Here is a 17,989-nt window from a genome sequence, read left to right as displayed (position 1 = left end):
ATTGGTACAGTACTTACCAAGCCCAGACAGGATCTTCTGCAGCTGGGGCTTTACTGTCCCCCCTTGCTGTGGGTATTTATCTATCAACCAGTTCTTTACGTTTCCGAAATAGGCTAGACATGTATTGGTAGATCGAGTTTTGTCTGTCGATCTAGCTAGAGAATACGCATATTTATCTAGCACAATTCGAAGTACCCTACCGGTCTTGTCAGCGTCGATAAGCTGTTGAACATGCTCTAGTGTGATGTTTTCTGAAGAAAGAAACGTGCTGAACGAGCTGATCGCCGTCACCCGGGCCTTCTTACTGTTAGGTGGCGCTAGCGACGCGATAGACATGGTCACAGCTCTGCAAAATGATGTCTTTTAGGAAACAGCTGCCAACCGCCACCTCGGGTTGGAAACTTCCTGATATTTTTAGTATATGCTACTATATGGGTATTTGTAAAGAGTACAACATATTTTGAAAAAATTCCAACTGAATATGGTCGGATTGGTAGGAATTGGTGGTTACTTTTTAAGACTTCGTCATTGGATAAAATCACATTAATCTTGCAATCTAATTGGTGAATTGGCTGAGTACAGTTCTTCATGGACGATGCATGGTTGGGATCTTGCGAATATTATACCATACCGTAAAAATTCCAACTGTCCGACCGGGTTCCAACCTGATACCGGTACGATCTGCCAGTTAAAAATCGGACTTTGCGCGGTACATGTGTTACACATAATAAAAACAAAATTAAAAAATCCCTTCTCTCTGAGGGCCCACAGCCATTCTACAAACCACGGCCACGAGCGCGCAGCGGTGAGGGCGGAGCGCAATTCTACGGCCCTCCTGCGACCTCAAGGCCTCGGTTGCACCTCTACGCGCGCGGCATCACTACCAGGGACTCACGCCTCACTACTCCCGCCGTTGCCGTCCCCGTAGATGAATCATGTGAAGTGAAATAACCCGTAAGGGCGAGCGGAATGCTGCGAAGACTATCTACGACCTACATCGAGGCCACACTAGTATTAAATATGGTAAGTCTTTGCTGCTGCATAACATGAGTGAGCATGTCGTTTCTAACTTGCTGTTGCAGCTTTGTTTGTAATATAAGATAATGCGTTAGTGAGGAAGCTGTTATCTATTGCCAGGAATTATACTGTTCAAAGCGTAAGGTGAGATCTGGTGCTGTTACTTAACTGTACTATGTGTACTACAGGTTCAGCGCTTGGGGGTTTGTTACGAATGAATTTTGGCAGCGCCGAAGGTGGTGTTGGATCGACAACGTCACCACGCTCAGCACGCTCGTGGAACTGGGTTATATGTGCGTCAAGCCTTCCAGCCTTGTGTAGATTGCGAAGGGCTTTCAGTGCCGTACCCGCTGCTGCTGCTGAGGACCCGTTCGTCTTCAAGAAGTCCCGCGTGCTCACTTGCGCTTTCTCACCAAGCGCGACCACCTCACTCTTGAACGCAGGAGACGAAGCATCAAGTGAAAATCCATGAGGTAAGAAAAGCATCATGTAGCCTGCGGTGTGTCTAAGCTCGTACAGCGTCGTTTTCTTCACAGAGCGCGAGGCATAAACGCGGGGCTCGGCCGTAAACCATTCGTACCAGACTGCTGCAAGAGACTGCGAGCCCTTCTTCTTCGGACGAACAGTTCGGATGGCAATTTGTTGGTCAGGCTGTGATACACAACCCGCAACAGTTTTGGCTGGAGCCGACGGTGAGTGCAATTTCGCCTCTACAGCTAACAGTCGTTCCTCTAGGCGCTGATTTTGCAGGATTAAAACGCTGATCTGCTCGGACTGGTGCTTCATGAGGCTTAACACCTCAGCAGAGTGAGAGTCGCTAACGCTGGGCTTGGTTATCGCTGATGGTGGCATGAAAGCACGGCGGATTGTGCTGCTCCATGCAAGTACTTCCGCTTCCCCGATGGCTCGTGCTGACATGGCCGCCCGAATGCGGGCAACCAGTGCTCCTTCGCGTGAGAGCAGCAGCATGTCGGGGTAGTGCATGATGAGGGTGGCTGACAAGACCTCTGCTACGTCTTTGTTTAGGTTCATGCCAGGCTCTGCAAAGCCCAGGGAGCTCGTGAAAAGTAGACCATGCAGTGCTTGGGCGCGGAACAGCACAGACGGCTCCAAGATACGCAACGAAGGAAGACGTGCGCCTTCTTTTGGTTTCCATCCGCTCAGGACACGCGCAACTTGCTGATCTGCCTGCGTTGTACCCAACATGTACCCAAACGCCTTATTGACGCGGTCAAGCTGCCAACCGCCCCGCTCTATAATCCAGTTTTCTGCAAGAGTTCCATCGTTGGCGTGCATGACAGCTCCTCGACCAAAAGAGTGGGAGGTAAGTCCTTGTGTGAGTTTGACCTGCTTCTGATCTGCAATGTTCTTGACTCGAACCAGTAATCGGTTCACGTACGCTTGTGCACCAGGAACCGATCTGGTAGCTGGCGACTGTTGCAGGTCTGGCAAGGATGCGGGGCTGTCGTCTGCCTCGAGACGCTCTACGAGACTGAGGTCTTCTACATCGCCAGCATTAGCTCCGATATGCCTTGTACTGGTAAACTGAGGAAATAGACGCTTGCTTGGCGCATTCTGTATGGTTAGAGCAGCAGCTAAAACGAATAGTGGACAAGTTAAAAAAACTTGTCGGGTCCTTGAACAAGGATACACCTTGTAGCAAAGCTGTTTTAATCCGCTTAAAGCCTAGGAAGAGTACGCCACCTACATATTGCAAGGTTCCAGTTAGCGTAATTGTCAATATATAAAGAAATAAAATAGTCAATGATCTTACCAGGTAAAATCGAGAGCTGGTTTTTTTCAAGTTGCTCTGCGTCCGAGCTACGTCCGTATAAATACCACAGCATCACAACCAGAGCTGCATCCGGATAGATACTCTCAGCAGAATCAGAAGTATAAAGTAGGCGAGCGATATTTTCTAGATCTTGCTTGGAACACGGTGGAGCTTTCTTTTCAAAAGCCCCATCCTCGCGATTGGTACAGTACTTACCAAGCCCAGACAGGATCTTCTGCAGCTGGGGCTTTACTGTCCCCCCTTGCTGTGGGTATTTATCTATCAACCAGTTCTTTACGTTTCCGAAATAGGCTAGACATGTATTGGTAGATCGAGTTTTGTCTGTCGATCTAGCTAGAGAATACGCATATTTATCTAGCACAATTCGAAGTACCCTACCGGTCTTGTCAGCGTCGATAAGCTGTTGAACATGCTCTAGTGTGATGTTTTCTGAAGAAAGAAACGTGCTGAACGAGCTGATCGCCGTCACCCGGGCCTTCTTACTGTTAGGTGGCGCTAGCGACGCGATAGACATGGTCACAGCTCTGCAAAATGATGTCTTTTAGGAAACAGCTGCCAACCGCCACCTCGGGTTGGAAACTTCCTGATATTTTTAGTATATGCTACTATATGGATATTTGTAAAGAGTACAACATATTTTGAAAAAATTCCAACTGAATATGGTCGGATTGGTAGGAATTGGTGGTTACTTTTTAAGACTTCGTCATTGGATAAAATCACATTAATCTTGCAATCTAATTGGTGAATTGGCTGAGTACAGTTCTTCATGGACGATGCATGGTTGGAATCTTGCGAATATTATACCATACCTCAATCCATGGCCAGCACCGAGGTAGGAAAAACAAACACATTTAAATTTAGATATTAGCTAACTAACACTGTTAACGCGCAATTTAGATCTATCGTTTCTTGATAAAGCAAAACTCAACATGTACAGAGAGCTAGAAGAAATGGTACACTCTCGTGGCAGTATCTTGTTTTTTTTTTCTGCCTCCTTACTCGCCCCAGCTGAACCCTATCGAAGTTGGCTTCTCCTTGCTCAAGCATTGGCTAATCCGACACGCGCCGTTGGCCTTTCGGTAAGACCCGTCGAGAACACTGACTGTGCCCCTTGCATTAAAAAGAGCGAAGAAGTCGGCATTAACCTTTATAAGCATTGTGATTATGGCCTCCAGGATCTAAACAGAAACTGTTTTTTTATAAGTAAGTTAATAAATTGGACTTTCTTACTATATTTACTCCATGCTTGAATCACTCATGTGGTCGGTAGCTTCTACATTGAATAGATGGCAACTATTACGTACGGGGGAGGGGGGGGATGGCGGCTGCAGATCGTAGTCGGGTAGGCCGAACCCTTCACGTATGTCAGATACATTCACTTCTAGGGGTACCACTACGCCACTAATACGGAAGCGAATCGCCCTCGAGTTTCAGCTAGCCTGGGCGGTGCTGTCAGTATCACGCTGCAAAGGGTCAATACGTGGTAGCGGTAGGATTAGTAGGCATAACCAGGAGTGTTTGCTCTGGCTGCCTTGCATGCGTCACAGCCCAGTAATCTCACAATGCATCACCAAGTTGTTCGTTCACTGGCAGCGCGCTAAGATGATCAATAATTTGAAAAGCAGCAGCTGCGACCCGTCCTTCCGTTGCTTGGCGTATCGTCGTGGACGATCCAACTTTACTGACATAAATGCACAACTCAAGTTTAAAAGCCGCTTGTCTGCAACGAGTATAAAGGGAGTAAAAATAACAACCCTTCTTCATCATTAACTTAGGTTATTAATCTTGAGCGAATCCTGTTTTGCGTTTTGCAGCGAGACTCCACACAGACGATAGCTGCACTAGCAGCTCCTTGTCGGACTCGGCCAACGCAACAAACTTCGCTTGAGATGCACTAATAGTAGGCTTTAGCAGAATTGGACCATCCTCCGCCCATTCGATCTTCTTCAGTTTATCGACCAGTCTACAGTACGTACTCGAGCTTGGAGCCCGGGGTAGCCATCATTGATCAAGAGCTTCATCGCATGAGGCGGACCATAGCTGGTTCTTGCTTTTATTAAATGGCTCGCCCATCTTCAACGTGAGGATGGCATCCATTGTCATGGGTAGTGGCAAGGCCATAATTCCTAGGCAGAGGTGGAAACAGCATCAGTTAGATAATCTGCACGCACAGTCTGCTCAAGTTGTAGTACGCACCAGTGACGACACACGAAGCAGCTGTGCAAGTGTACAATTTTTCTACATTCACAATAATAGCATAAAGTTGTTATTCGATGAAGTCATCCCATGCTTATCTAAACTAATAACTAGTCTACACTTCTCCGCCTAAAGTTTGTATTACCGTACAAAGCGATACATACAACCTTCTAAACAAAAATCACAAAAAATAACTCATTAGTGCACAGTGTACGATTGGTCAGCGGACGGCCTTCGCTAGGCTGGTGCTCTGAGAGATTAATTCTTAGTCAGGAAGCAGAATACTGGGCTGTGTAGAACTGGAGATGGACCCGAGGACGAGACTACACAGCAGAGGGCCGTCTGAGTATGGGTGGTGGCGGCGTTCAGGCTGCAGCGGTTGCTGTACAAACACCCAAGCAGCAGTAAGCACTGCGGGTGCGGGCCTTGACACTGACGCACACTTGCTATCCGTTTGTCTTACTGTGGTGCGCTCTGACGCTTTCTTCACAAACAGTTGGTGCTGTTCGAGTCCCGCCCCTTGAACGTATTTACGGCTCTCAACGAAAACTGAGAAAAGGATGTGAGAGGAACTGACCAGTTACCGCAGAAATTTCACCATTGACTAACGTTATTTACTCACTCAAGTTTTTTTCATGTCAATAGAGTATGAGTGCTTTGTTTTTTGTAAATAAAAGCGGTGTCAGCTCTCAACGTCGCAATTCTTATCTCTCTCATGTAGCTAAAACTGACGTCGCTTCTATTAAAAAAACCAAGCACTCATGAAATACTATAGACATGTTTTTTAATCATCTAAAACATATTACTAAAAAGAGTTAGTAGCACTTTTCCGCATTAAGCATCGACGGATAATTTAGGGCCTCACGGAATAATAATATATCACAGCTACTAATTACTACTGTAGAAAAAAAACTACGTAGAATTAAAAATATTACTACCAGCCCAAATCTCTTTATAGTACCAAAGATGTTTGGTGATTTTGTTTAGTACTGTTGTACTACTATCCAACGAACGGTCTCGGTACATGAAACTGGTACGGTAGTATGACGACTGCTTCATACTTACCCTACGTCGAAGCAAAACTGATCTACATCACGTCTCCCAATTTGGAGAATCAATTCGACATCATAACATATAAACGGCGCGTGGTACCGCACAAGCGACGCCAGCGAGTATTTATCGGTTTAAATGATAGGCACTGTCGTCGGCGTCTACTCTTCCTGTAGTCTTCTGCCTGTCCATCGTCTCACTTAGTAGCGCGGATCGTGGTGGCCCTTCATCATACGGATCACGTGGAAGTTGAGCGTGGAGCGGTGCTCGGCGGCGCGACGCTTCCTCTTAGCCTCTAGCACGAGCATCATGTGGCGTGCCTCACGTTTGCATTTCGTTTCGTCGAAGTCGTTGCGCTCCAGCGCGTCCAGGAACGAGAGCGTCTCTGGCTGCCCCTCCGTGCTCTCGCGCACGGTGCGCAGTGTCATGCGCTTAATGTGCTCCACGTTAATGCCTCGGCCAAGCTTCATGGCGTCAATTTCGTCTGTGGCTGGCGAGAGGCCACAAAATAAGTCCCAAAATAAAAAGAGACTCTTTTTATCAGCCGCTCTAATAGTTTATGAAATGGAAATACCCATAATTTTGAAAATCAATTGGTCGTCATGTTGCTCACAAGTTCCTTACATAAGCTGTGATGACGGACCCCGTGGAGAAGTCCAAGTCGCCCAATGACCAGAAGAAGTACCGTTTGCTGACGCTGCCCAACGAGCTCCAAGTGCTTCTCATCTCCACGGCCGAGGTGGCGCACGTTGCGGCAGCCGTGGCGCGTGAGAGCGAGAGTATGCACAGCGAAGAAATCAGCCAGAGCGACAGTGATGAGGGCAGCAACTTAAGCGAGAGCGAGGAGGAGGACGAAAGTAGTTTTGACGACAATGAAGAAGAACGCGAGGGTGCACCCAGTCGTCGCGCTGGCGCTTGTCTCACTGTGGGTGTCGGCAGCTTCGCTGAGCCCGAAGCGCTTCCCGGTCTGGCGCATTACTTGGAGCATATGCTGTTCATGGGTAGTGAAAAGTACCCGGACGAGAACGAGTTTGAATCCTTTCTAAGTGCCCACGGTGGATACAGTAATGGAGCTACAGACAACGAGGTGACCAGCTACACATTCGAGGTGGGGCCAGCCCATCTTGAGCCGGCGCTCGACATGTTCGCGCATTTTTTCATCTCTCCGTTGCTGAAGGCTGAGGCTATGGACAGGGAACTGTCAGCCATTGAATCCGAATTTAGCCAGGCGACACAGAACGACCGGATCCGTACGCAGCAGGTTTTGTGCGACGTGTCTCCTGCCACTCACCCGTACCATCGATTCAGCTGGGGCAACAGGAAGAGTCTCCAGGAGCTGCCGGAGCAAATGGGTGTGGACGTACGTCAGCAGATTCTGGGGTTTTACGATAAATACTACTCGTCCAATATAATGAAGCTTGTTGTATGCGGCGAAAACACGCTGGACGAGCTCGAGCAGTGGGTGACCAAGTCGTTTAGCGCCATTCCGAACAAGCACGTGGACGTGCCGTCATTTGCGTCAACAGGGCCACCGTTTGGGGCGCAAGGTGCTGGCGCTCCGTTTCTCTGCAAGATTGTGCCCGTCCGGGATATCCACACGCTTCATCTTGACTGGATGATCCCTCCGGTTCTTGGTCTGCATCACCAAAAGCCGTCGGACTATATTGCTAGTCTTCTCGGCCACGAAAGTGAAGGATCTGTGCTGTCCCATGTAAGCGAAGCAGAGTGGTTAAGCTTAGCTGCTTCTTTTTTTCTTCTCAGATTGATACTTACGCTCGATATTATGTGCGTCGCAGTTAAAACAACGAGGCTGGATCTCCGCGGTGACCGCCGGAGTAACAGACACGGATGGTTACGACTGTGGTAGCTACGCAGCCAAGTTCGATATCACCATGAAGCTTACACTGGAGGGCATTTCTCACTGGGAAGATATTGCCCATGCTGTTTTCGAGTATCTGCATATGCTCCGAGTAAATGGCTGTCCCGAGTGGGTGTTTGATGAGCTGGCGGCGCTGGCAGACATTTCGTTCCGCTTCCAGGAGGAGGACAGTGCAGTCGAAAAATGCGAAGAGCTCGGTGAAATTATGCAGGTGAGGGCATATCACAGCAAAGATATTGTTCTCGTTTATCTTAAACTAAGTATTGGAATACATGCAGTCGATGTTCAGAGTGGCGCCAGACGACATTTTGCGGTACGACCTGCTCAAAGGTGTCTTCAAGAAGGAGCTTACGGAGGAAGTGCTGAGCCATTTGACTGCTGAGTCCGTGTGCGTGTCGATCGTTTCACAAAGATTTGAAGAATCTGCTGAATTCCAGACTCAGGTATGGAACGAGGAGGACTTCTGTAATGTGTTGGGGATTGGGCATTGACTCTTTGTTGCGCTGTGGTAGGTTATCGAGGAGGAGTGGTTTGGTGTCAGATACTCGCGGGAGAATATTGCGGATGCCGTCATTCAACGCTGGAAGAGGGCAGGAACTAACCCGAAACTTCACCTGCCTCGTCCAAACCAGTTCATTCCTCGCGATTTCTCGCTCGTGGACTCGATAGATGCTGAGGATCTTGTGTGTGGTGCGACAAAGTTTGGCAAACTGTGGTACAAGCCGGATCGCGTGTTCGCTACACCTCGCGCTCATGTTGCGCTTTTGTTGCACTTACCCACTGTGGTGGCCAATGTAGACAATTGGGTCCTTACTCAGCTGTACGTGAAGCTTGTGAGGGACGCACTTAATGAGTACGCATACCATGCGAATGTGGCGGAGCTGATGTACTCGCTCCAGGTAAAGGACTCCGGTCTGGAACTAATCTTTGGTGGCTTCAACGATAAGCTTCACATTCTTGTCGAAGTAGTAGTTGCGGCTCTGTTTGGAACGGAAATCAATGAAGCGCGTTTTGAAGTGATGCGAGAGGAATTGATGCGCGAGTCGAAAAACGCGATCACGAAAGTGGCACAAAAAGCAAAATATCTTCGACTGCAACTTCTGGAAAAACGCTCATTTGCTTTGGAGGAATGCTTAGATTCGATCGAGGATGCTACCGAGGAATCACTCAAGAAGTACGTCGCTAACGAGCTTTGGGCGGGGAAGGCGTGGTTGGCGAGTTTTGCACACGGAAATATTTTCCATTCTGTAGCGTCAAAAATGGTGGCCAGTGTTGAAACGCAACTGCAGCGCGTATCTGCACCGCTCGAGTTGCATGACTTTCCCCGACGCCTTATCAACGCCATCCCACAGACCCCAGTGGGTTTTCTACTGAAGGAACGCAGCGAGAACAAGTCGGAGACGAACACACAAGTGGAACTCTACTACCAGATCGGCCCGTTGACTTTACGCAGCCTGGCTTACGCGGACTTGCTGCATCAACTGATGGAAGAACCCCTGTTCGACACTCTGCGCACCAAGCAGGAGCTGGGTTACGATGTTTCTTGCACTGTTCGTGTGACGAACGGCATTTTAGGCTTTGGTGTGATGGTTCAGTCGTCATTGTTCGCAGCGGAGTATATTTCTGCCTGTGTTGACCGCTTCATGATTGACTTTGAAGAAGCGATTGAGATGATGGCGGACGAGCATTTCCACGACCACGTCCAAGCGCAGATCTTGCTGAAGCTCGAGCCCGATCACAACCTTCTAGAGACGACGCACCACTATTGGTATGAGATCACGTCGCGTCGACTAGCTTTCGATTTGGACGCTCAGCTTGCGAAGGAGATGGAGACGCTGACCAAGAGTGAGATGGCGCAGCACTACCGCGAGTGGATTCTACAAAGCCCCAAAAAGCTGATTGTTCAGGTGATCGGCCGTGGCAACCCCGCCGAGAAAATAGCGCAGAAAACCCGCAAGAATGCCACCGAAGCGGAGCTTGCAGAGCTGCGTGCACTTCCTCGACCTATTCGAATCCGCGACTTGTGCCTATTCAAGTCCGAGTTGCCTAGCTATCCTGATCCCATCGACGAGATCAATACGGGCAAAACAAGAGAAGAGGACAAGCGTCAAGAGCTATAGAGCGGCAGATGAAAGCACGGTGCTGTTTGCAGTTCATGTATTGGCCTTTTGCTATTTGCTCAGCAGGGGGGGGGCGTTGGCGTGTCTCTGTGGCTGCTCTGGTTGGCGTATTTTAGTAGCAGCGCGATCAGACATAATATATTCTGTAGACAGTCTTGGCAATCGAAAGTTGACCGTCGTAGAAGGCCGTCTCAATCGTGAGTTTGCCACTGAAAGACAAAGGATCAGTGAGAAAATTGTCATCTTCGTCATCGCAAGCAATCAAATCGTACCTCATCACCTCCGGATTGAGCATATTTTCCGACCCGGCGGATTCGATCGTCTGTTGCCACGTATTAGTTGAACCCGGGATCACATAACCGAAGTTGAAAATCCATTCTGTTAAAGGGCAGTGTGAGTAAATCGTGAGTTTCCGTCACTCCCTTTGGAAGCGTTAGCATTCACCTTCAATGCAGCTTCCTGCTAGGAACACACGCTGCTCCAGTCGAAACTTGGTAATTTCTTCAACTGAGCTGAAGTTAATCTCTCGAGATACAGCAGAGCACTTCAAAATAGCCACCGGAAGACGCGCTGACTCACACGAAATGGAACATTAACTTCAGGACGATAGCATGCCTTCGATAAAAAACACTACATTGTTTGCTACCTTTTTGCTCTACACGGTAGATGTCTTCACCCCTTGTATCCAAAATCAAGACGAGGTTATCACGAAGAGTACATCGTTGACATTTAATTCACTGCTTGGAACGCACCATTCTTCCGATTGCCACATCAGTCGACCCGTATCGGCACAACGCATGTTCATGTGGTTGCTAGTAACAGCATGAGCTGATCAACGATCCTTGCCATACTATTCAAACTGACTCTACTTGTTTTCTTACATGGTAAGACCTTTGCAGACCTTCTTTGCCCAGGAATTGTTGGCAATCTCAATTTTGCCAACCCCAGCACCCTGAAGTTGCTTCCATTCTCTTTCGACCTCAAAGTCCAATTTGGCTTGGGCCGCACGAGATTCGTCGTCCTTAACAGGCTTCCCTTCGTCCTTCAAGCGGCACTTTTCACTCAGCTTCACGTTGCTGATCTTGCATCCGAGCTCTTCCTCGTCAACCTCAAAGCGCTTCGGCTCCATAGGTGGTGATAGATGAGCGAACTGTAGGAGGAGGACCAGTAGTGCCTTTGTCTGGAATAGGAAAACTCCACTAGCGACCGACCCTTTGACGCAATGGACGTGCTGAAACGGTAGCCCTGCGACGTGCTTTACTGTGATACGACTCTTGGCTGTCGTAGACTGCTATTGTCGACGAATTTATGATGCGAGCAAAACGTAGCGAAGGTGGATGGAGGTTGAACGACAACACGCACTGGAAACCTAGCGAACTGACTTTGTTTGGTGTGCCCTTATTGCAGCAATGCTCCCGTACACCAAGGCGGACAAGTCTACGATACTTAATGCAGCCGCGCTGCAGGTAGAGCGGACTATGTCGATTTATAACGATGCCTTCTGCTGACGCTTTAATGATCAGGATCATCTAGCACGATCTATTACACTGGACTTGCACGCTCGTCCGAGAAGACCCCGAAAGCGAACAGTAGGCGTAATCTTTTGCTCACAGGTGTGATAAATTCTGAAGATTGCCATAGCAAATTGAGAGCAGTGGAAGCGTTTCAAAGTCTGGGTATCGATGCGTCTGGGTTTGTGAGACCTGCACGCTCGAGAATGTTGAGCGACCATGTTCAAGTACAAGTGAGCGAGAATCGGATCGATGTTCTGCTTGCGGAACCCAACGTAACCAACAGCTTCGTCCTCGACTAACTCTCGCTCAGAAGCGAGGCCTGGTACGCTTACGTTCGAAACGACGAACTAGAGGATACAATCAATACCTCACCGTACGGCATTTTATACTGATATAGGTCACGCGTCCGTCTCCAAAACTCACTCTTGACGAATGGGAGAATTGTGAGCAGCAAGCGCAAGCTCGCGGTGACATGAAACACCCGTGCTCTATCTGCCGTGAGCCGTTAGGTATAAAAGAGCAAGTGATTTTGAGCTGCTCGCACATATTCCATGTCGATTGTATTACGAGTTTTGAAAGGTAGATTTATATCAAGATCCTATGAGGTGCAGAAATCGCTTATCATTATCGTTTTCATCCAGATTTTTGCGGACGAATCAGCACGTGTGTCCGCTTTGTCGGAAACAGGACTACCAAAAGCGGTGCACTACCATTTCCTCAGCTTTTCATCGCGAGCACAGTGCCAAGCGAATTCAGGTCCGGTGATATTTGAAACGGGTACGCTTTCTAGCACGAAATACTAACCTAGTGCTGAATGCAGGCCGTATTTCGGGGGTTTGCAGTGAGACGGCAAGTAGCAACATTGTGGCAGAAAGTAAGCTAAATATCACTACTATTAATCCTGTGGTTAACCCTTGTTCGCTGTGCTCGTCTTCAGTTTTACAGCTCCGGCAAAGGTGACTCTGTTCGTCGTCGTCGATTTTTCGCGAACAGGTATTAATAATACCGTAATGGAGCACACAATCCATCACACTCGACTTCTTGATCGTTTGCCTTTCGCAGAGTAAGAAGAACAACAGATAGATTGGTGACTGCGATGAGCAAGCGCGACGACTCTGTTGATGTTCTACTTAAAGAGTTCGACAAATCGCTCAGAGTAAGCCGCCACGTGTTCCAAGATTGCTTCCCTGAGACCAAGACTGGTGAATATTGCTGCTGTACAATTGAACTCCTTTGCCATACCACTAACCTGTGTGATCCCATCAACAGGACTTATGTTACCCGAAGGCGACGACTGGCTCGCCACCTTCAAAAAGGTTCGCAGAAATGTCAAACTCAGCTATGTCCTTCATGCTCACCCAACTTATTGTGTGTTTTCATGTACGGTAGGCTAACGCTCGAGACGATCGAGAGTGTGCCATTTGTATCAACGGGTTCAGGTACAAATTGCAATTGCCAGCTTTGAAAACGTCAATTTCTCATTAAAATGTTATTTAGCTCATCAATGGAGGGTGTGTTGCTCCTCAGTTGTTCGCATGCCTTCCACTCGCAATGTCTTTCTGCATTCGAAGACTTCAGTATCTATGAGGTGTCGTTGTGCCCAGTCTGTCGCGCTAGCTATCGCTCGCATACATGGCTACATCTCGCACACCTCAAACAACGTCAAAGGTGCTTACGAACCTAAAAACGAATTGCGATTTAAGCACACAATTAAAAAGATTACCGTTTCTTCTTGTAAACGGGACGATTGAGGGGTCGTACTTATTGAATTTATTAACACTAAAGCTGAAGCGGATTTGGAAAGCGTCACCGAATTTGCTATGTCGATCCATTCCGTCAATATGATACCATATGTCCCTGCAAGGTATGTATACTTTCTTAAGACTTAGAGACTTAGAAGCCTTTACTTCGTATAATTACGGATCAAGCAGTTAAAAAAATACTTCAAGTACTGTAGATTAATAAAAACATACACAGAAAGCACTTGAAAGTGATGCACTCAAATATTGTCAAAAGTATGTTTGGGTCTTGTATTTGGCGACGAAAAAATTCTTTTGAAAACAAAAAGTACGAAAAAATGGGAAAATGCTCTAAAACCATGGAAAAAAATTCTCTAAAATAAAAAAATGCCGTGTAAAAATGCCACAATTGTGTTTGTGCTCTGTATTCTTTGGTACTACATGAGTTGTCGCTGTGCGACCTAAAAAAGACTTGTATCCACCGTTATGGTACCAGACAGTGTGAGTCCGGTATTAAAACGCTCTATTTCCGGTATTCTTTTTACGACAGTTGCACTGAGTTTCCTGTCACATCCGACCATACACCGAGCCATCCAGCGTAAATTTGTTAATGCTCAACGATCACTTTCTCCTAGGTTGTCTCAAATGAAACGTCACTCGCGACTTAAGCACAGTGTCGCGGCAATCCTCCTAAGGTCGGGGTCATGTATCTAGCAGGCCGACGTAGGAACTTAGGACAATCACGTAAATGTAAAGCTACTGTTATATTCTTGAGCACTTCTCTTGTAAGAAGGAAAACCACGATTGAGCTTCTACCTAAAGCTCCGAACTGAGCGCTAAGCTCCTTACCTTTTCGTAAACCACTACCACGTGGAGATCCAACGTAAATTCCTACCTTTTTCGACGGCCAGTCTTTCCACTCTAAGCCTGGAACGCTGTCGATTGTGTCGGAGGGTACAGTTGCCTGGACGTGGCCTGCGACTTCTGCAGCAAGCAGATCTTCCGGACGCAGGCCGAGAGAATGGCAAGTCCACCTTATAGCTGTGTACCGTGACAATTCTCCCCGACTACCACTCGGTGTTCTCGCCGAGCCTCCTTGCCCGACACGGGTTCCACGGTACCGTTAGCCACATCAGCTGGAACGCCCTTCGGAGGCGTTCCAATCGGAGCAGGACTCGCGTTCTCGACCAAGGAAGGCGTCCCTTTACTCTTGATTCTTCGCAATCGTTCCACGCTGACACGCTCGCGCTCTTCGCGTCGCCCAACTCGCCCAGCGAGCCCTTCCCAGCCTTGCTTATCCCTCACGCTTGGTCCTCGTTCTTTATCAATACGAAGCCGCCAGTAGCTGTGAACCAAATGACTGTAACAGCCGGCCATCAGCAGAGAGGCGTTCCAATAGCAACAACACGTAGAGAACTCCATGAAAAGTCCACGATCAGCACTACCATAGCCACGCCCATCCAGCCATGGAGCACCCCTTCGGTACTTCATACACCAGCCGCGGTACGTAGATCAGGATAGACAGCAGCAGCGTCGTCAATAGATATCCACATACGACGATGTCACCCACTCTGTCAGCAACAGCAGCGGTAGCCTCCCTCGTAGCAGCCCGGTAGCCGTCCACAGTAGCCGCACCGCCCCAGGCAAGAATAGACACCAGGAATGATGGAACGCCTCGCGCCACTGCAAGCAGAGACGCCCCGCAATCCCAAAGCGTACCTCTTAGTCCCTTAGCACAGCCATCGGTATCGAGAAAGCCAGAGTCAACAGGGAGGTCGCGAGCTCCGAGGAAGGCAAGGCGAGAGCGTGCGCATCGCGGGCAGCTCCAACGAACCGATCACCACACGTGTTAAAGAAGACGTAGACCACTTGAACGTTACGCCCTAGGCCCGCTGAGAACGCCCACGAGACGCTCCGCAACGACGTGGTTACCACCCACATCATGATGCCAATTACAGCACTGCCCACAAGCCTTAGCTCGACGCCATCTTCAGTCTTCGCTAACGGAGTCGTCACCTCCAGTCATGCAGCCGAATTATTCATCAGTCCTGACGATCTTCAAGTGGCAACCCCCCATTCTCTGAAAGGTCGACCGTTCCTTCCTGAGCCACTTTCCATCAGACCGTTCCTTCTCGACGCTACTTCCCAGGGACGCAGCCCGTACGTACTCCGGAGTCAGCCATTAAGCTGAAACTTCACCCCTGTAGCCTCTCACTTCCCAATCTCCTTTCTAGACAGCACATCGCTTTGTCCGTCATCTCGCTTCCTCGCCATGTCGTCTCAGTTTACCTCCACTGAGCGGAAGAAGGCCCGTCAGTTTCTCGACGCGGCCCTAGAACAGGACGAGCTTGGCACGCTCGGTAGTGACGCTCGGGCTCTCAACGAGGCGTTCCTCAGCGACTTGATCGCGCGTCTCGGTGGTAGCCCGCAGTCGTCGGAGCATCTACAGCAGTTGGCACAGGACTTCCTCGACGGAGATGCGACGGCCACTCTCCGGGGTCCCGAGGTGATCCTCCCTTCTTCTCCGAGCTCGCAGACCTTCAGCAATGATTTAGCTTCGCTCAAGCTCAAGAAGCACTCCAAGTGCAAGGCGAGCGAGGATTCGGCCACGAGATCGCCGGCCAAGAAGAGGCGTTTCTCCGGTAAGGGCAAGAAGACGGCGCGCATTCCCGCTGAAAACTTCAGCGACCCCCTCGAGTTGAGCGCAAAAGCTCCCGCCCCCGTACGCAAGACGATCCTAGCCGTTCTGACCAAGGCAGCCGATGAAGGCAAGAAACCGTGGTGTCAGGCGTTCTCAACGTCGGGTCGAACACTTTTCTACGACCCCAATAAATACTGGCACGTGCTTCGATCCAACTGGCGGTCCTGGATGGCGAATCGCCGCGCCTTGTGGGGGTGAGCGTTACATGCCCCCACTCGAGCCCGGAATGGCCCAATCGAATCGCCGTAAGCTCAAGATGCGTGCCATCCAAGCTCGGTTCGCATTCACAAGCACTTGCATCGAAACTTGGGGCTTGTACACCTTTATGGAGAAGCTGGAGAAGCATCCCGAGATGTTCTGGTTAGGAGGGCAACCCGGTCGCTTTTCCCGTGAAGCTCGCAAGCACGATCGACCTGGCGCCTACGACCTGGCCGTTCTTCGCGAGAAGAGCCAGAAAAGGTACGACGCTACTCTCGAGAACGCCTTGGATCCCGACAAGGTGGACGGACGCCTACGGATACTCAAGTTTGCGAGTCTTCCTGGAGTCCACCGAAGCGTTGAGCCCGGCAGCTGACGAGAAGAACAGGCTTTCGATCGCGGCGTTTGCTCGCATCCGCAAGGACATCATGTCCAGCGTCCGGCCCAGGATACTTGGGTCGGAGATCGAGCGGCTGACCCATCGAAGGCGATCGTGAACAGCTACAAGGCCAATCAGGTCCACGATCTGATAACGGCCTAAATCACCGAGGGTTCTTACGAACTACCTCGTGCGAGCGCGCTGACTCGAGTGGCGATCGAGCGCGAAAGACTGGTCTGTCTCGAGGACGGCGAGGAAGACGGCGATAAAGTGAATCCTCCAGTCTCCGCGGACGACAAGAAGGCTCCAGAAGAAGAGATCGATGATCTGGAAGACGAAGAAGAAGAGGAGGAGGAAGTCTCGGGCGATGACGATGCTGAAGACGACGAGGACTATGACGACGATAAGGCCTCCAGCAAGTAGCCCTGCGGCGTTTCGATTCGCGCCTTTCGTGCCGTTCCCTCTTTAATACTTTATATTGCGTTCCTTCTTTAATTTCGTACCCATACTCCATGTACATCCCTCGCCACATCACCTTAGCTCCTCTCCCATTCTCACACGCCTCTCTTCACCCCCTCTTTATTACAAATAGCGTTTCATCTCCTTGCGACGTAAAGTAGGGCGCTCTTGTTTAGACCCTTCTTCTTCCTTCGCTCGTTACCCGTCGTTCCATTGGCGTCTCGAGCCGTTCCACCACCGAATCTCACCGTTCTCCCCCCTATAACGCAGAGTCGTTCCACCCTTCATATTCCCCATACCCAGGTCGAAACAACTTATAAAAAAATTAAAAATGTAAAAAGCTAACACGTCACGCGGTGCGCAATGACCTCGCAAGTCCCTCGCACTCTCTCCCTCTCTCGTGCAGTCCCAGACCACACTTACTCCAACAGGACTCCGTTAGAACAGTATCTCGGCTTATTCTACGTCAGCGTTGGCTTCTACCACCCTGGCGTTCCGACGTAATTCCGGCAGACCCCGTCTGGTGCAGTCTGCGTCCTCAAAAGAGCAAATCAGCGTCCCAATTTCGGATAACAGTGACGCTCGAGCCAGCCCGATCGTCTCGTATGTGACCGTGAGCCCTAAATACTGAACCTCGCGGTTCTCAACGCGTTTGGCTAGCATATTCTCGGAAGACGACGATACTCCCGAGAAGGCAGTTTCCTCTCCACCCACATTCAAGCGTTAAACAAAGCTTGTGGGAGGGAAGCCTCCTTCTTGCGGCGGACCCGTTCCATCCTCGGAGGCGTTCTCTTCAGCTTCCTCGGGTCTCTCATCTGCGAATGGCCGACCCCAACGACCACGGAAGCACTTCAGGCAATTCACATTCACTGTGACGGTCCTGTTGGGGTGCGTGGGAATCGCAATCTTGTAGGCGCTCTCACCGGCATGCCGACGACCGAA

General features: G+C 49.5%; 4 protein-coding genes across 4 annotated transcripts in view; 2 read left to right on the top strand and 2 right to left on the bottom strand.

Annotated features, from left to right (window-relative positions):
- Nucleotides 1–6,367: 6,367 nt before the first annotated feature.
- On the top strand, nucleotides 6,368–10,057 carry PITG_01569 (nardilysin, putative; the record flags this gene model as incomplete). The annotated part of the gene is made up of 6 exons (XM_002908167.1): nucleotides 6,368–6,544; nucleotides 6,714–6,818; nucleotides 6,909–7,769; nucleotides 7,855–8,148; nucleotides 8,216–8,380; nucleotides 8,450–10,057. 6 exons carry the CDS (start codon nucleotides 6,368–6,370, stop codon nucleotides 10,055–10,057), a joined length of 3,210 nt encoding a protein of 1,069 aa, XP_002908213.1.
- A 127-nt stretch (nucleotides 10,058–10,184) lies between these two features.
- On the bottom strand, nucleotides 10,185–11,789 carry PITG_01568 (cGMP 3',5'-cyclic phosphodiesterase subunit delta, putative; the record flags this gene model as incomplete). Its single annotated transcript, XM_002908166.1, has 6 exons — nucleotides 10,185–10,266; nucleotides 10,330–10,435; nucleotides 10,502–10,627; nucleotides 10,704–10,735; nucleotides 10,810–10,869; nucleotides 10,939–11,789. 6 exons carry the CDS (start codon nucleotides 11,184–11,186, stop codon nucleotides 10,185–10,187), a joined length of 654 nt encoding a protein of 217 aa, XP_002908212.1.
- Nucleotides 11,790–12,043: 254 nt separating this feature from the next.
- Nucleotides 12,044–13,255, top strand: PITG_01567 (uncharacterized protein; the record flags this gene model as incomplete). Its single annotated transcript, XM_002908165.1, has 8 exons — nucleotides 12,044–12,054; nucleotides 12,106–12,150; nucleotides 12,213–12,327; nucleotides 12,509–12,564; nucleotides 12,634–12,773; nucleotides 12,841–12,899; nucleotides 12,961–13,010; nucleotides 13,069–13,255. 8 exons carry the CDS (start codon nucleotides 12,044–12,046, stop codon nucleotides 13,253–13,255), a joined length of 663 nt encoding a protein of 220 aa, XP_002908211.1.
- A 4,515-nt stretch (nucleotides 13,256–17,770) lies between these two features.
- Nucleotides 17,771–17,989, bottom strand: part of PITG_01566 (uncharacterized protein) — a gene marked incomplete at both ends in the record, with an annotated part of 580 nt that continues 361 nt past the window's right edge. The window contains one exon of the mRNA XM_002908164.1: nucleotides 17,771–17,862. Within this exon, the coding sequence (XP_002908210.1) occupies nucleotides 17,771–17,862 (92 nt within the window). The remainder of the gene's footprint in view (nucleotides 17,863–17,989) is intronic.

The sequence above is a fragment of the Phytophthora infestans genome, genomic scaffold, assembly GCF_000142945.1.
Source record: "Phytophthora infestans T30-4 supercont1.2 genomic scaffold, whole genome shotgun sequence".
Taxonomy (NCBI): domain Eukaryota; phylum Oomycota; class Peronosporomycetes; order Peronosporales; family Peronosporaceae; genus Phytophthora; species Phytophthora infestans.
The sequence above is the reverse complement of the archived record's forward strand: the minus strand, read 5'-3'. Positions and strand labels throughout refer to the sequence as shown.